Raw genomic sequence first — 17,920 nt, forward strand, 5'->3', positions numbered from 1 at the left:
AGGTTAAATCATCACAGACTGAGTGTACTGGTTAAATCATCACAGACTGAGTGTACTGGTTAAATCATCACAGACTGAGTGTACTGGTTAAATCATCACAGACTGAGTGTACAGGTTAAATCATCACAGACTGAGTGTACAGGTTAAATCATCACATACTGAGTGTACTGGTTAAATCATCACAGACTGAGTGTACAGGTTAAATCATCACAGACTGAGTGTACAGGTTAAATCATCACATACTGAGTGTACAGGTTAAATCATCACATACTGAGTGTACAGGTTAAATCATCACATACTGAGTGTACAGGTTAAATCATCACAGACTGAGTGTACTGGTTAAATCATCACAGACTGAGTGTACAGGTTAAATCATCACAGACTGAGTGTACTGGTTAAATCATCACAGACTGAGTGTACTGGTTAAATCATCACAGACTGAGTGTACAGGTTAAATCATCACAGACTGAGTGTACAGGTTAAATCATCACATACCGAGTGTACTGGTTAAATCATCACAGACTGAGTGTACTGGTTAAATCATCACAGACTTCAGCTACTATTTTAAAGCGTTCTCTTTAAGACCACTAATCACCTGGTTTGATTCTCAAGCATCTGTATCCTGGAGACCATTAGAGGAGAACATAGTGGCACCACATAGACTGCAGGATATAGTATACACCAACTTATCAATTAAGAAATGCAACTTGAAATTTGGCCCTCTTATTACACATGTGATCCGGATCAGATTTACCAAATGGGAAAAGAAGGGCATACATACATTGGAGGAGGTCTTCAACGACCGGGGTTTTTGCAGCTTTAAAGATATATCTAACAAATTTAACCTCACCAAATCCACTTTTTATTTCTATCTGCAATTAAGAGCAGCTTTAAGGGCTCATGGAGTCCCATTAAAAGGTGCCACTTGAGCACCACAGATATCACAAATTCTTTTATGAAAAGGAGACATCGAGAGGCTTCGTCTCTGATTTTTATCGTCACTTACTTACGTCCTCATAATGTCCTTCCTCTAGACTTAGTCTGGAGGAAGGATATACCAAACTTGGAAGTAGATTTTGATTGGGATGAAGTTTGGGCAAACGTACGGTTGTCATCACACAACCCGGATCATCAACAGATTAATCTTAATTTTATTCATAGGACTTACTTAACTCCTAGACTTTTGCACCTAATGGGGCTTAAACAAGACTCTCGATGCTCCTTATGTTTAAACGGTGATATTGGTACATTTATGCAAATGTATGGGAATGCCCTCCTGTTAAGATATTCTGGGAAGAAGTAACCACGCAATTATCCGAATTTTTATCTCTGACCATACATGTACTGCCTTCTGTATTGTTGTTGAATGATGTTTCTCAGTTAGCAGCCTCTATACAGGTAAAGAGACTAATTTTGTCCGGTCTTACGGCTGCTAAAAAGCTGATAGCATCACGCTGGATTCAACCGGATAAAATGTGCCGGAAGGTATGGGTTCTTACCTATCTCGATGTGATTTATCTAGAGATATCTACCGCACGAATTTTAGGTGTTAATGAAGCCAGCATAGCAATCTGGTTAGATGTGGTGGAGAGGATAAAGGATAGCATATACATTTGTAATTCCTGGTGTTAAACGAAATAATGGTTGGATTGTCCAAGAGGGGGTCCTGAGGGGGGGGGGGGGGGGGGGGAAGTAGCGAGCAAGAGCATATGTATTGTATTGTATTTATTATGGGTATATCTTTTAATCTACATTTATTTTGATTTAAGTACTGGACTGTCATTATTGTTATTATTATGTCGATCATAGTCCTGTGATTTATTGTGGATTTCTACTGTTAATGTATTGTGTGTCTGGTTTTATGTAAAAAAAAAGGGTAAATAAAAAACATTTGTTAAAAAAAAAGAGTGTACGGGTTAAATCATCACAAGCAACATGAAAGGATCAATACTGTAGGTCGACCACAGATTTTTGACAACATTTTAGATTCCTTATTATATCTCGACAGTAATTGATAGTAGTCAACCAAAAAAAAACATTTGACACTGACATTTCAAATATATGCTGTTCCGGTAAGGGGCAGGAGCTAAAACAATGACTTCTAATCAAACAAACAACCAAGTCAAATGATTGGAATGAGCGAGGCTCAGGGGCAAGTTTCAATTTCGGCTTCCCAAGATCATGAAAACAAAACAATCGAGACACAAGCCCAAACACTAGTTTCAGCTTGTGTCGAGAGGGAGGAGGGAACTGCAGCGTGTTTTTCCAGTTATTTTGAAACGTCTTTGCTAGAACTTGGCAGCCTTTGATCGAGAAGAAAGGTAAAACAAATTAAGTCGTTAACCTTCTGTAGTGTGGTAGTGAAAGGGTTAAGATTCTGTAGTGTGGTAGTGAAAGGTTAACCTTCTGTAGTGTGGTAGTGAAAGGGTTAACATTCTGTAGTGTGGTAGTCAAATGTTAACCTTCTGTAGTGTGGTAGTGAAAGGTTAACCTTCTGTAGTGTGGTAGTGAAAGGTTAACCTTCGGTAGTGTGGTAGTGAAAGGTTAACCTTCTGTAGTGTGGTAGTGAAAGGTTATCCTTCTGTAGTGTGGTAGTGAAAGGTTAACCTTCTGTAGTGTGGTAGTGAAAGGTTAACCTTCTGTAGCGTGGTAGTGAAAGGTTAACCTTCTGTAGTGTGGTAGTGAAGGGTTAACCTTCTGTAGTGTGGTAGTGAAACATTAACCCTTTGTAGTGTGGTAGTGAAAGGTTAACCTTCTGTAGTGTGGTAGTGAAAGGTTAACCTGTAGTGTGGTAGTGAAAACATTAACCCTTTGTAGTGTGGTAGTGAAAGCATTAACCCTTTGTAGTGTGGTAGTGAAGGGTTAACCTTCTGTAGTGTGGTAGTGAAGGGTTAACCTTATGTAGTGTGGTAGTGAAAGGTTAACCTTCTGTAGTGTGGTAGTGAAAGGTTAACCTTCTGTAGTGTGGTAGTGAAAGGTTAACCTTCGGTAGTGTGGTAGTGAAAGGTTAACCTTCTGTAGTGTGGTAGTGAAAGGTTATCCTTCTGTAGTGTGGTAGTGAAAGGTTAACCTTCTGTAGTGTGGTAGTGAAAGGTTAACCTTCTGTAGCGTGGTAGTGAAAGGTTAACCTTCTGTAGTGTGGTAGTGAAGGGTTAACCTGTAGTGTGGTAGTGAAGGGTTAACCTTCTGTAGTGTGGTAGTGAAAGGTTAACCTTCTGTAGTGTGGTAGTGAAAGGTTAACCTTCTGTAGTGTGGTAGTGAAAGGTTAACCTTCTGTAGTAGTGTGGTAGTGAAAGGTTAACCGTCTGTAGTGTGGTAGTGAAAGGTTAACCTTCTGTAGTGTGGTAGTGAAAGGTTAACCTTCTGTAGTGTGGTAGTGAAAGGGTTAACCTTCTGTAGTGTGGTAGTGAAAGGGTTAACCTTCTGTAGTGTGGTAGTGAAAGGTTAACCTTCTGTAGTGTGGTAGTGAAAACATTAACCCTTTGTAGTGTGGTAGTGAAAGCATTAACCCTTTGTAGTGTGGTAGTGAAAGCATTAACCCTTTGTAGTGTGGTAGTGAACGCATTAACCCTTTGTAGTGTGGTAGTGAAGCATTATCGATAGGTTATGAATATAACTCAGCGTCAACTGCACATATCTCACTCCAGTGACGTGCACTGAATAAAAACTTCACAATGTACCTTTACATACCAACATCCGTCTGGCCACACCCCCATCTGCTACCTACATAAGCAGGGGTGTGGCCACACACTCATCTCCTTCTCAATCATTTCACCACAAGGTAAGATCAAGGGCCGCAGTGGCGTCCAGACGCTGAGCGTCACTAATACTCATAGAACTATGGTTATATTCATAACCTATCGTTCTATATCGTATTAGCTTCCGCTCAGCGTCAACTGCACAACGGGAGCTGAAGCTCGACAAATGTACCCCATTGAGGCCCCCCACAACCATCAGAACCGGGGAGGACCGAGTGCACCGACCCTCCCTAATGGAGGGATACCCTCCCTAATGGAGGGATACCCTCCTTATTGGAGGACGGGAGGGAGACGGATCCGACCGTGCGAAGAGGAACTCGAGCAACTCAACGCACAGGGTGAGCAGACCGTGGCTTGACCCCACGACTACGCACACGCACAACCCGCATGCCACCAGGGAACGAACGGAAGGAACAAACCTTGTCAAACCTCGTTACTGCCCCCAAAATCACGGGGTCAAGATCAAACTCAACCCTGTGGCAAGGCCGTAGCAGCGGAGCGCGAAGTCAGACCCAGACCCAGAAGGGACTGGATCCCCCCGGAAAAAGGGGGCCCGGAGAGGCCAATGACGCCACAGCATCAAGACCTCACAAGGCGGTCACTAACCACCTCAACAGCCCCCTCTCAGCCAGCGTATTCGGACAGGGCCCATCCGAGAGCAGGCCCTTCCCCCCACTAGCACGCCGCCTGGCACACTGACCCTGGCATACTCAGGCAGTCAGCATGGCTGTAACTCGAAGCACTACAGCGGGAGCAGGCAGCGCACCGGAGGAGAGACCTCCAGAAGAGGCCGATCCCTCAATCCAGGCAGCAGGCACTTGACCCAAGCCTGGAGCACTGCGGACGAGACAGGCGCCAAAGGGGTCAACTGAAAACAGCACCCCAGCAGAAGGGGCATATGCTGGCATTGTTTGAGCACCATGTCAAAGCCTCCACCAAAAAATCCCCGACGCTCTAGAGGGGCAGAGGCAGAGAAGGCTGACACGATTGGAAGACGTCATGAACGTGCAGGGGCACACTCAACCGGGTAACCCGGGAGTTGACTCCGCTCCAACACACCAGGGAATCAACCACCCTCTTGGTTCAACATGCGGTGGTTGTTCCTATAACCCCTCAGGAAAAAACTCCAAAACACACCTGCGGGTATACACTGGCTATACCGCAGTACAAGTGTTTCAGTTTTCAAAAAGGGGTTATCCCAGGCCTACGGGTCGACGAAAACGACTTCGGACCGGGCCCGGCGGACCGGGACGTACACAGGGATGCCAAAGGAGTACTATAAAAAACCACCTCAACAGCCCCCTCTCAGCCATGCGTAAGCGGGAGAAGAGAGGGGCGAAAAGAATGGAGAACGAACATCTCCATAATATCAAACCCTGTGACACCCGGGCCGACCCGCCATTTTTCCCCCTGAAAAAAGCACAAGTCCCTCAGGGTACCAGAACAGCAGATCTGCGTCCCCGGCGGACAACGGCTTAACTGACCTGGACCAGCGTGACCAGAACCAGTCCCGTGCCCTAATCACGCCGACATCCCCACTCCAGGAGCGGGGGTAGGTACGCGTGTCGATCTAAAACATTATAGAGGGCGCCACCCAGACGGTCCCGTTCGTACCACGCTCAGTGGCCCACCCCAAGGGCGTGAGACCCCTCTACCTATGCTTTGATCTATTCCGTTAACATCCCCCAGATATGAACGAGAATTCATCGAGACAAACCTAGTAAACTGGCGCTCGGAAGAGACAAACTAGTTGCCCTATAAAAACGTTGTTTTAATAACGAGCAACCAAGGCGCACAGGCCTCATGCGTGATTCCTATCAGAAACACCCAGAGCCAGCACTATGTACACGTCGAGACCCAAAACACATCAATGGATAGTCTAACAAGACACCAGATAGCGTTCCTCCAAGCCGCCTGGGGAACGACAAAAAGCAGTTTTTTTATGTTACATTTTTTCAGAAAAAAGAAAAAATAATACGGACATGGGTCCCATGCGACGCGGCTGAGGGAAACACCACCCCGTCAACCACACTTCATAAGAGGGGACGGTGAGCGACGTACCCCTATGATGGGGGGAAACCCATGACTCAACAGACCTGTAAGGCGAGGAGTCAGGGAAACCCTAAACAATACCCCGTCCACCTACTCCAAAAAGGAGAGGACGGGGAACCCCCAGAGAGACTTCCCACGCGAGCTGTATAGATTGAAAAGAAATATTGCAACATTGAGCTATGTAACACTTGGGTTAGGACTCTCCGAGGAGGAGGCTCTGAACCAATACACACTCAATAATCGAATTGAATCGAATACACATACAATAGAGCAGAACTCCTTTTTGAAGTTCTACTCACCTTGACAATCTGAGGAGGAAGCTCTGAAACTCTGAGGAGGCTCCCTCACTGGGAGGGAGGGTCCGAACTCACAGAAGGCTCTTCTCCCTGAGGAGGAGCTTCGTGAGGAGGAAGCTCTGAAAACTCCCTGAAACAGATCCATAACAACCTGAACAACTCACGGAAGTCTTACCAATAGAAACGCGCTCAGTGACGTACTCTATGGCGGGGGAATTTCCGCGTGCACACGCCCAATCTTTCAGGGCGTGGGACCAGGAAACCCCCCCCTACCCTGTAACGTGCCGAAACAGCAACGTGACAGGAACCCTGAAGGACAGGGGGTTTTAACCCCTGACCAATCAGAAAAGGGGAGGAAAGGTTTACCAGTTCACCCCTTTACGACCCCTCGCCCCTGATACGATGTAATGACAAAGTAGAGCCATGACACCAGTCATAGCATGCTACATGAAGCGTTTAACAGCTTCACATAGCTCATGTGCTAACCTGCTATCTGATTTTTACTAAGGAAAAAACACAGAACAGAGAGGGCCCCTTTAAGAGCCCCGGTACCAGACTTACACATGTGCTTCTGTGGGCCAAAACCTAACCCAGTTGTAGATCTCAACGACACACACAACCCTTCATCACAACAAAAAATGGCAAAAGTACACTCTTACTACAGAGGAACGCCGTTTTTCATAACGAGAGAGACATAAGTCCTCGATTACGTATTGGCCACAGGCCTTGCTAAGCACACATGATCGCGACCAAACAACCTTTTCCCTAGGAAAAAAATCGTTTCTCAAGCAGAAGCACAACCCCAGCAGCTTAAGCTGAGGGTTACATCGTATCCCCACAAACACAGTGACACAATATATTGTAAACAAACATGTCTGAGAGGAGGGGGGGAAGCCCCAGGGAAAAACCGGGGGGGGTCACCCCTCCTACCTTACCCTTGATACGACCAGGTTGAACAGGTACCCCTGTTAATATGTGAACACGCTGTTCATTGTCATCACAGGCTGAGAAAAGGATTTATTCCTCAATCACATGTCACTAAGCATAGCTTCACAGGTTAATTAACCCACTTAGTTGCGAGTTCACCCATGTTACAAACGTTACATGAACACACATGTTCTCATCACAACTAAACCAGTTCATTTTTACACGCGTAAAAAACAACGCCGATTTCCTAGGTAGAGAGAAGCTATACCAGGCGACAAGACAATTCACACACAACACGCGTCGTATCCTCAATGTATTGCAGCAACACACGTTTTGGAAAAAATTGTTATTACAAAACATCTAGAAGGGAAGGAAGAAGAAGTGTTTAAAGTCCGGTCAGGACTCCTACCTCCACCCTGAGCGCAGGCCGAGAGGACTGCAACACTGGTTAATGGGACAACCGAAGTCGAACCCAGCGTCTCCTGCGTTGGTGACGAGGGTAATGTCCGCTGCGCCACCCAGCCGCCGTTCTCCATGTTGACGAAGTTCTCGCTGGCATGGCACCCGGTGTAGGGTCGACTAACATCCTCTGTCAAAGATGACGTCGTAGTCAGAGTGTTTAAGGCTTGTCATACTCACAGTAACGTTCAACAGTGTAGCATTAAGCTAACAGCCGCTCCCGACTGATAGCAACAAGCTAACGTTTCCTAGCCTAGTGAACACAACGAGCTAGCGCCGCAGCTAACAGCTGACTGGCTAACAGTAGGCCACAACTAGCACGCAAGCTAAGCAGCTATCAACTGAACTGTACACAACAACATAACAAGCCACACTTCAGACAGGCCGCCGCCTGAAACCCTCCTCATCCTAAGAGAGAAGAGAAAAAGAAATGTCAACACAGTTTTCAACTGTGATTTACCAGACATACAGCGGAGTCGGCACAATTCCCATACGGGCTGCAGCCGACTTGAGCATGGAACTACCGATAAAGAAGATCCAGACCCACATTTCCTCGTGGTTAGGGTGTACTCTCACATTCATGTGAAAGATGGGGCCTTCACAGGACAGAGAAGCATCCGCTTGTCCAGAGAATCCCGGGTTCAAACCAGATCTCGGTCGCGGCCCACTAGTTCGACCATTATGGGCGTCAGACCAGGACCCTCCGTCCGCCGCCTAAGAGGCCGAGCAGAGGACCCCAATCTGGGGCCGGCTTTCGTAAAATTGTCAGCTAACCCCCATAGCATTAACAGACAACTGGCGCCCGCATAGCAAAACATTACTCACCCAGCCCAGAGACAACCAATGTCTCACAAACAGCCGGTGCCTGCTGCAGTCCAGCTGTATAACCGGAGGTTCAATACCTATCCAGCCGCAGCAAAGAGGACTGCAGGTGGGGAGTAGATCAGCGCCCCTAATACGAAAAAGCCGGTGGAGGTCAGAATGATCATCATCTTCCAGACACCCCAGTGACGAAGACATTATCGCCGTATTTTCTCGAAAAATAGTGAGAGAGAAAATAAAGATATAACGTATCTCCTTGTTCTTCTGTTTTCCTTTCTTCAGCTAAATACTTTCTTTTCCCACGTCAAGTGATTGGTATACAGGCACTCTTGTGGTGAAATTTGAGAAGGAGATGAGTGTGTGGCCACACCCCTGCTTATGTAGGTAGCAGATGGGGGTGTGGCCAGACGGATGTTGGTATGTAAAGGTACATTGTGAAGTTTTTATTCAGTGCACGTCACTGGAGTGAGATATGTGCAGTTGACGCTGAGCGGAAGCTAATACGATATAGAACCCTTTGTAGTGTGGTAGTGAAAGCATTAACCCTTTGTAGTGTGGTAGTGAAAGCATTAACCCTTTGTAGTGTGGTAGTGAAAGGGTTAAGGTGATGGTGTTGGAGGTTCACAACATGCTGTATCAGGGGTTCTATAAACAGAAAGTGAGTCCCACTCAGAGACCCGCTCTGGAGAAACCATACTCGTCGTCCTTCTGTCACACACTGACCCACGTTAAACAACCCTACGAACATTTGTTTTAGATTAGATTAGATTAAAATGTATTGTCATCATTAGGGCTGTACCGAATGTCATTTTTTAACATTCGAAGCTTCGATCGAAGTATTTTTCTCAAACTAAATCCTCTACTGCATCAACGTGTGGTTCCTCAGCTGCACAGCCGCAGAGAGGAAGGGACTCCAGAGGGTCGTCAACTCGGCCCAGAAGATCATCGGCTGCCCTCTCCCCTCACTGGAGGGACTATACAACTCCCGCTGCCATAAAAAAGCAGTAAAAATACTGAAAGACCCACACCACCCGGGCAACAAACACCTCGTACGGCTGCGCTGGGGCAGGCGTTTCAGCGTCACGCCCACCCAGACTAACAGACTTAAGTTTAGTTTTTATCCTAGGGCCATATGTGCACTAAACTCAAAATTTTAAACAACAGTCTCCCTTGCACCCCCCCCCCCCCACACACACACAACATTAAGGGATAGTGCAATTATCTTTTACACACCCCTGTTTATGTTAATGTTATTTATGCCTTACTCCTGTTTTTATATTTAATACTGCGTTTAGGACTGTTTTTATATTTTTACTAGCACCTAGGGCTGCATTTTAAATTTTGTTGTAACAACTGTAACAATGACAATAAAGATATTTGAATAAAGTGATTAAATTAGTCTTTTTCTTTTATTAAATCAACTTTCTTTAATGAATATAACTCATCAGTTTCATCAACATAAATAATCCAATAAGGGCACGGTTGGTATTATAATATTAGTGTAGCCTAATCTTTAACTGCAACTGTGAAGAAAACCCCCATTGGTTTAAACAGATTGAACTTTTTTTTAAATTAATTATTAAAAATTAAAAATTAAAATGTTGATTTAGAATTCGAATGTCAACATTATGATCGAAGCTTCGAAGCATTCAGTACAGCCCTAGTCATCATACAGCACAAGTACAGTAGAATGAAAACAAGTTTGGCATCCAACCAGTTGTAGTATTAGTATGGTAAGTCACACTGGCCAGCAGTGAAACTGGTAAGAGTAGGATATGTAAATATATGGATATAGTATCTACAGATATGTAAAATGACTATGTGCAGGTAAATACAGACAGGTGTGGATAAGTATAAATGGTAAATGGTGCATTTATATAGCGCTTTTATCCAAAGAGCTTTACAATTTGTTCCTCACATTTTACCCATTCACTCACCGATGGTGGAGGCAAACATGCAAGGTGCCAACCTGCTCATCGGGAGCAATTAGGGGTAGGGCTGCACGATTAATCGATTTTAAACCGAAATCGCAATTTGGAATGATGCAATTATCAAATCACAAAAAATAAATAAAAGAAATCGCAATAATATTTTATTTTTTTTAGCTATTTTTTTTTTATTTGTTTAACCAGGAAGTCCCATTGAGATACAAGATCAGTTTGGGAGAGGGAGGTAAGGGGTTTTAGATTGTGTGTTGTGAAGTTTAGACTTCAGAGAGGGAGAGTAAAGTACAGAAAAAAAGGTACCGTTGGGTACCGGTATCGATTCCCAGGTAAAAAGAATAAATGTTCAGGCTTGGTGTCCCGAAAAGACCCACAGCGTAGGCCAGATGCAAGCCGCATTTTACAATAAACCTCTGTGGGGCTGCTTAATTTTTTTATTATAATCGCAAATTTAATCGCAATCGCAATATCTATCAGAAAAATCGCAAATAGATTATTTTCCAAAATCGTGCAGCCCTAATTAGGGGTTAAGTGTCTTGCTCAAGGACGCGCTGCCCGGGAATCAAACCGGGAACCTCCGGATTACTGGACGACTGCCCTACCTCCTGAGCCACTGTCGCCCCTAGGTATATATGTGGTGATCATCATCATCATCATCATCATCATCAACCTTTATTTATTCTCGAAATTACAATTGAGGTCACCCTCATTTTCAATGTCGTCGAGACTTTACAAGTTTACAGACATTTTCAATGCACAAATTTCTACAATATAACAATAATAATATTAATAACTATCTATATAGTACTAGGCGGCTAGGTGGTGTAGTGGGCAAGGCACTCGCCACCAGTGTGGAGACGCTAGGATTCGCGTGTTCGAATCCAGCTCTCCACATTGTTTTCAGTTTGGCTGGTCGTCCGTACTAATACACATTGGCCGTATTACGGGGAGGGAAACTGATGGGTGGGGATCGGGCGTTGTGGACAGCGACTCCTACAGGTCGGTTGGTGCGCCTGCGCAGTAGAATCAGGAAGTGTCGGGGGCAGCGTGAGCCTCCCACGCGTTACTCCTCGACACTGAGAGATCGAGCTGCGCAGGTGAAAAGATGCGACTGCTGTTACCTCAAGTACCGGAGGGGACTTGTGCTCTGTATGACTTAGTCCACATTGCAGCCGGCTTGTGGGAGGCAAGAAACAGCGTTCGTGACAGGGGAGGGTTGAATTGGATGATACGAAATTGGGATGGGAGAAAATATAGAAAAAATGGGAGAAAAAGTGGATCAAAAAAAAAACTATCTATATAGTACTCTTCACACATGGACCGCAGTCCAGAGTGCACCACAACAATTAGTATAAAATGAACATAGGCATAAAATCAGCACGCAAATTGACAAAATAAAAAAATTGCATACATTTCAGACATAAGAATAGGTATAAAAGACAATAAAAGTAGTGCAATGTAAACGTGCAGACTTAATAATAGGCATAAAATAAGTACAATAGTACAGTGTCGCTCGAAGGCATGTGAACCCCCCCGGAACAGTCAGTCCCCCGAACACCCCACACATCAATCCCTACCACATCCCCATCCAAGACCCCCCCCCCCCCCCGATAAAGCACGCCGTGACCGAAGGAGCCCTCACGCCAGTCACACACCGCCACCCCTGCGGGCCGCTCCATCTACCCCATATATATATATATATATATATATATATATATTAGGGGTGGGGGGGGGGGGGAATCGATATGTAGTAGTATCGCGATACTTTGCGTGGCGATACTGTATCGATACAGGGACGCCAAGTATCGATATTTAATTATTCATACAAATATTTGAAAATAATCTTTTTTTTCTATTTCTTTTTTTGCATTGTTCATTTCAATACCTGTAATAGTACAGTAGTCGACTCCACACACACGCACACGTGTGCATTCAGTTAAGTTGGAATATGACTGTAATACAAACAGTTCAGTTTGTCAGGTACATGCAACACAGATTACAGTGTTTACATCCCGTCTGCTTGAGAAAATACCATGTTCTGCAATAAAAATGATTGAAGTGAGATGAACAGACTGAACTTTATTTTATTAGATAAAACATGTTGACAAAGTTTTACTTTGCAGTTGAAAAAAGATAATAAATCACAATATATCGCAATATTAATATCGCAATACTCAGCATATCGCAATATATTTAGTATCGCAATACTATCGTATCGTGACTCAAGTATCGTGAGGCCTCTGGTGATTCCCACCCCTAATATACATACATACATACATACATACATACATACATACATACATACATACATACATACATACATACATACATACATACATACATACATACATACATACATACATACATACATACATACATACATACATACATACATACATACATACATACATACATACATACATACATACATACATACATACATACATACATACATACATACATACATACATACATACATACATACATACATACATACATACATACATACATACATACATACATACATACATACATACATACATACATACATACATACATACATACATACATACATACATACATACATACATACATACATACATACATACATACATACATACATACATACATACATACATACATACATACATACATACATACATACATACATACATACATACATACATACATACATACATACATACATACATACATACATACATACATACATACATACATACATACATACATACATACATACATACATACATACATACATACATACATACATACATACATACATACATACATACATACATACATACATACATACATACATACATACATACATACATACATACATACATACATACATACATACATACATACATACATACATACATACATACATACATACATACATACATACATACATACATACATACATACATAAAAGAAACATACCACTGCTGACAGGTGAGAAACCTTTTTATCTGTGTGTCTGACCTGCTCTTTGAGCTGCTTGATGGAGTGCTGCAGGGTGAGGATGTGGCCCAGCAGGGGGCTCTGCAGGGTGTCTCTCAGGGTCCCCAGGGCCTCCTTGTGGCCCCCCCACTCCTCCCTCTGGGCCAGCTTGGACTGCAGACGCTCCAGGGCCGCCAGGACCTGCTGGCGCTCGGCTGTGGATACTGTGGGGGGGGGAGGCGCGACAGACAGCACATTGTAAACGCTTTATTTGCATCTGCCGATTATTAAAAAGGAACACGGCGACATTATGGGAACCACCGCTTACCGACTTCTCCAGAGTCAGACAAGAAGATGGATACCAATCTCCTCTCTCGTGTGTTCAGTAGAAAGCTATTCAGCTGCAAGCTAGCCCAGCTTAGCACAAATTAATGGAAGTGGATACGGACCACTAGCCTAGCTTAAAACTCCGGGAGAGGTGTTTTTGGCCAACAGCCAGGCTAGTGGTCCATATCCGGCTTCCGCTTCGATTGATTGGTGCTGAGCTCGGCTAGCGTGCAGACGGACAGCCTTCTGCTGAATGTGCAGAGAGGACATTGGTATCCATCTTCTGGTCTGACTCTGGAAAAGATGGTAAGAATAATCACAAGCAACATTAAAGGATCAATAGGAGACCATCGATTTTTGGCATCATTTTAGATTTGTTATTATTATTATATATTATATATCCCGACGACAGTAATTGATAGTACAAAAAAAATAAAAGATATTTGAAATTAAAAAGATATTTTGTTCCAGTAAAGGGCAGGAGCTAATACAACGACATCTAATCAAACGAACGACCAAGTCAAATGATTGGAATGAGCCAGCTGTCTACCAAACCCTCTAGTGCAGTGGTCACCAACCAAGTGGTCACCAACCCGTCGATCGCGATCGACTGGTCGATCTTTGAGACTGTCCCTGTAGATCTTTCCCTGAAAATTTTAAATAAAAAATAAAATAATTATTTTATTTTTTAGATCTTTCCCTGAGAGTCCACATTACAGTTCTAGTTTTGTTTTGATGTGAAAAGTGATGCTGCACTTAGCACTGACTGAGAAAGTACACATTACAGTTCTACTTTATAAAATGCTAATTGTAAATATGTTTGTCAATGTTAATAATATGAGAAAGTCCACATTACAGTTCTAGTTTTGTTTTGATGTGAAAAGTGATGCTGCACTTAGCACTGACTGAGAAAGTACACATTACAGTTCTACTTTATAAAATGCTAATTGTAAATATGTTTGTCAATGTTAATAATATGAGAAAGTCCACATTACAGTTGTACTTTTGTTCTGATGTGAAAAGTGATGCTGCATAAGATGACTGCACTTAGCATTAGCACTGACTGAGAAAGTACATAATACAGTTCTACTTTGACGTTTTAATGTTGGACCAAAGCATTGCATGTAATTAGAATACAGGCAAATAAAAGTCATTTAGTTTAAAGTACAATCTTGGCTGTCTTTTTCTCTCAACGCTTCAACAGGCAGATCTTGCCTTCACCAAAAAAAAAAAAACGTGATCTTGGGCTTAAAAAGGTTGGTGACCACTGCTCTAGTGTGACACATGCATTGTGTAACCATAGGCCTGCTGCCAACACATACTGTAGGTACCTACAGTAGCTACCTAGCGGGACGTGGCTTTGGAGGCGTCCTAATGTGTTCCCATTGGGAAAAGCGTCAAACTCAGTTTAAGGATTAAGGAGGAAGTTCTGCCCAAAATCAATGGCCGCCTATAGCTCCTTTAAACCATCCAGGCATTACTCCAGTCCCAAGTGTACAGTATGTGTTATGTGAAAATAACTAATTGCTAAAAGTATGCAGCCAAAAGGAAATTCTGTACACATCCACACATACAAAGCTAATGCACACCTTGCAGACACATCGACATAGAGTACAGTAACACATATTATTCACACATGCACATGCTTATACAGAGTCAGACACTACAAACATACATTAGGGCCGTCTTAAATACTTCGAAGCATCGTTCGATGGGCATGGGATTCGAATATGAAAATAAAATTCGATTTATATATGAATATTTAAAAAAGAATTGCAAAATCAACTCTGCCTCTCTTTGTTAACTACAACAAGCAATTCTGTTTGTTATTTAAGATGAGGTCGGACTCGGCACTGACAGATTTGTGTTCATTGTGCTGCTTTTATAAAGCCTCAAATGACGGCTTACAATATTTCATGAAAGCAAAGTGTTTCGTTTGTCTAAGATTTAAAAAGGTTTAAACTTTACAGCACTGACAACGTTGAACCAAGTGCTGTACAAGTCCCACAACATAAAAAATCTAAATAATAATAATAATAATAATATTATAATTTTCTTTTTTTTATCTCAAAGTTTCGAATTAAAATCGAATCTCGGCCCCAAAGCTTCAAATTCCAAAAAAATTATCGAAGGTCAGCCCTACTGTACATTAACCACATGTGCATTTTCAGTACTGAGGTAAACAAGATGCCCCGTTGGCTGAAGAGGATGACCGTACCTGTTGGGACATTTTCATACATGGTCCTCCGTCCCGCCCTCTCTGGCTGGCTGTCTTTTTGGATCTATGACGAGGAGGAAGAAGAAGAAGAACAAAAAACCAAACAGATCATGTTTCACGCAACTCTCAAAAGTTCAACTGTGGTATTGTTATTACTAGCACATTTATCCAAAGCACATTCACACATCGAAGAGGGAGGCGACCAATGCAAGGAGCCAACCTGCTCATCGGGAGCAATTAAGCGCCTTGCTCAGTCAGTCAGTCAGTCAGTCAGTCAGTCAGTCAGTCAGTCAGTCAGTCACCACACTCACCCCACACACCCCACACACACACACACACCTGACTATGTGTATCCTACCCACCCCACCCCAGCAGCACCATGAATACCTTAACCTGTGAGATACACTGACTACACCGAATACACAAATAGCTGTGGCACCGTCCCATAACCCACTAATACAGGTTTTGTACAACCCTCAAATTATGGGTTAGAATAGATCCTTCCAAGAGTTTGTCCTGCCTGTTAAATCCTTAAGCAGACCACGTTTTCTGACCACTCGCATGAGAATATTAATCTAAAATATTAGCCCAATCTTGATGATGCCATGCAAAACACTCCTTACATACAGCTTCTGGAGGAGTTGCAATGTTATCCTTGTAATGTGCTTTTTGAATGGGCTCCAGGAGCCTTATCCTTTGGTTGTTGGGTGATGATGTATCTAATGATAGATATGATACTCATCACTGTGTCCTTTATGAGAAGGTTGGTACCGTTGGTTTGTCCTTGCTGATGGAGAGGTGCAACAAACACTGGAACCTATGGAACCCGTTCTAGTGACTGGCTGGTCCTTAAGGTCCCCTGAGTGGGGTTTTTCTTCACTTGCCGATAAAGATTAAGCTACACTAATATTATAGTATTAAAAGAAACTGAAAGTTGATTTAATTGATTTAGTTGGGCTGGGGCTTCTCCCTGGTCTGGGGCTGGAAAGTTGATTTGATAAATAAAAAAATAAAAACTAATTTAATCAGATTAATCACTTTATTCAAATTGAGGATTTAGTTTGAGGTTTATTAAAAAACGAAGGTTCGAACAAAGTTCGAATCCCAAAAACAGGCTTCAGGGACAGCCCTACAACCTATGCTTTTACATTATCATGGGCAGTGGTGACACACAAGTCAAGTCAGCCAAATGCATAATGGAATTATAACACAGAAAACAGTACGTAATAGTTTGATTTTTAAACGCATAGGTGAAACAACGTTAGAATTCTCAACGTCCACAGTTGAAAGCATTTGGGGTTGTTCTTCCTTACTATGAATTGAAATAGCAATTATTATTTTTAGGCATCAGCATCTTGCCAAGTTAGCGACCGCTTCCTTCCATCTATAGGATCCATCACCTCCCAGCCACAACCACAACAGTGCAGTAGCTTGCATTCAAAACAGAGAACGGTAGCAGAATGATGCAGGCGAATGATGCAGACATGTAAAAATAAAGCCTAACTACCAGTAGCCTAAATGCCAGGGGAAAGCCTCCATTTCTCATTTAGTTGTAAATACAGTGAGTGTGTGTGTGCCAAGGACTAACAATAACAAACTGTATTCAGTGCATACAATAGACTAGGAGATGTAACTAGCTTTACTATTAAACCAATGGTATAATAATGAGTTGACACTGACAGTGTATAGGTTGTTCAACAACAACTAAACCTATTGCGGACAAAGAAACTTGTCTCTCTCTATTCTCTAGTACTAGTCTATTTAGAGTTTTGGCAGCTAAAACTAGGTCAGTTGCTTTGCCCACTACACTAGTCAGAAACACACACACACTGTGACACACAGCCCCATTCTGTGTTAGCAAAACAGTAGCCTTTGAGTTGTTTACAGAGTGAATCAAGCTTAACACGGCCAAGGACGACATTGGTAACCTATACATTTTAGGAAAAGTGACAAAGAAGCTCTGCAACATAAAACCCAGAATGAGAATTAAAACTAAAAAAAGATATAAGATACATTTAGAAAGGAAGACAGGTGGGTTGTGTGTGAGCGCACCTCACCTGTGAGAAGAAGCAGGAAGTGAAACTCAAACAGCCGAGGAGAGGGAGGGGGGGAAATATGGAAATCATTGATTGATTGAAAACTTTATTTAACAGA

At 42.9% G+C, this 17,920-nt stretch overlaps 1 protein-coding gene across 1 annotated transcript in view; it reads right to left on the reverse strand.

Annotated features, from left to right (window-relative positions):
• The window catches only part of patj (PATJ crumbs cell polarity complex component), a gene marked incomplete at its 3' end in the record, with an annotated part of 330,847 nt that extends 315,023 nt beyond the window's left edge, over positions 1 to 15,824 (reverse strand). The window contains 2 exon segments of the mRNA XM_084311517.1: positions 13,264 to 13,445; positions 15,767 to 15,824. Coding sequence (XP_084167643.1) covers positions 13,264 to 13,445; positions 15,767 to 15,788 — 204 coding nt within the window. The 5' untranslated portion in view covers positions 15,789 to 15,824.
• Positions 15,825 to 17,920: the final 2,096 nt, after the last annotated feature.

Source organism: Notolepis coatsorum, assembly GCF_963971535.1.
Source record: "Notolepis coatsorum genome assembly, chromosome: 3".
Classification (NCBI taxonomy): Eukaryota; Metazoa; Chordata; class Actinopteri; order Aulopiformes; family Paralepididae; genus Notolepis; species Notolepis coatsorum.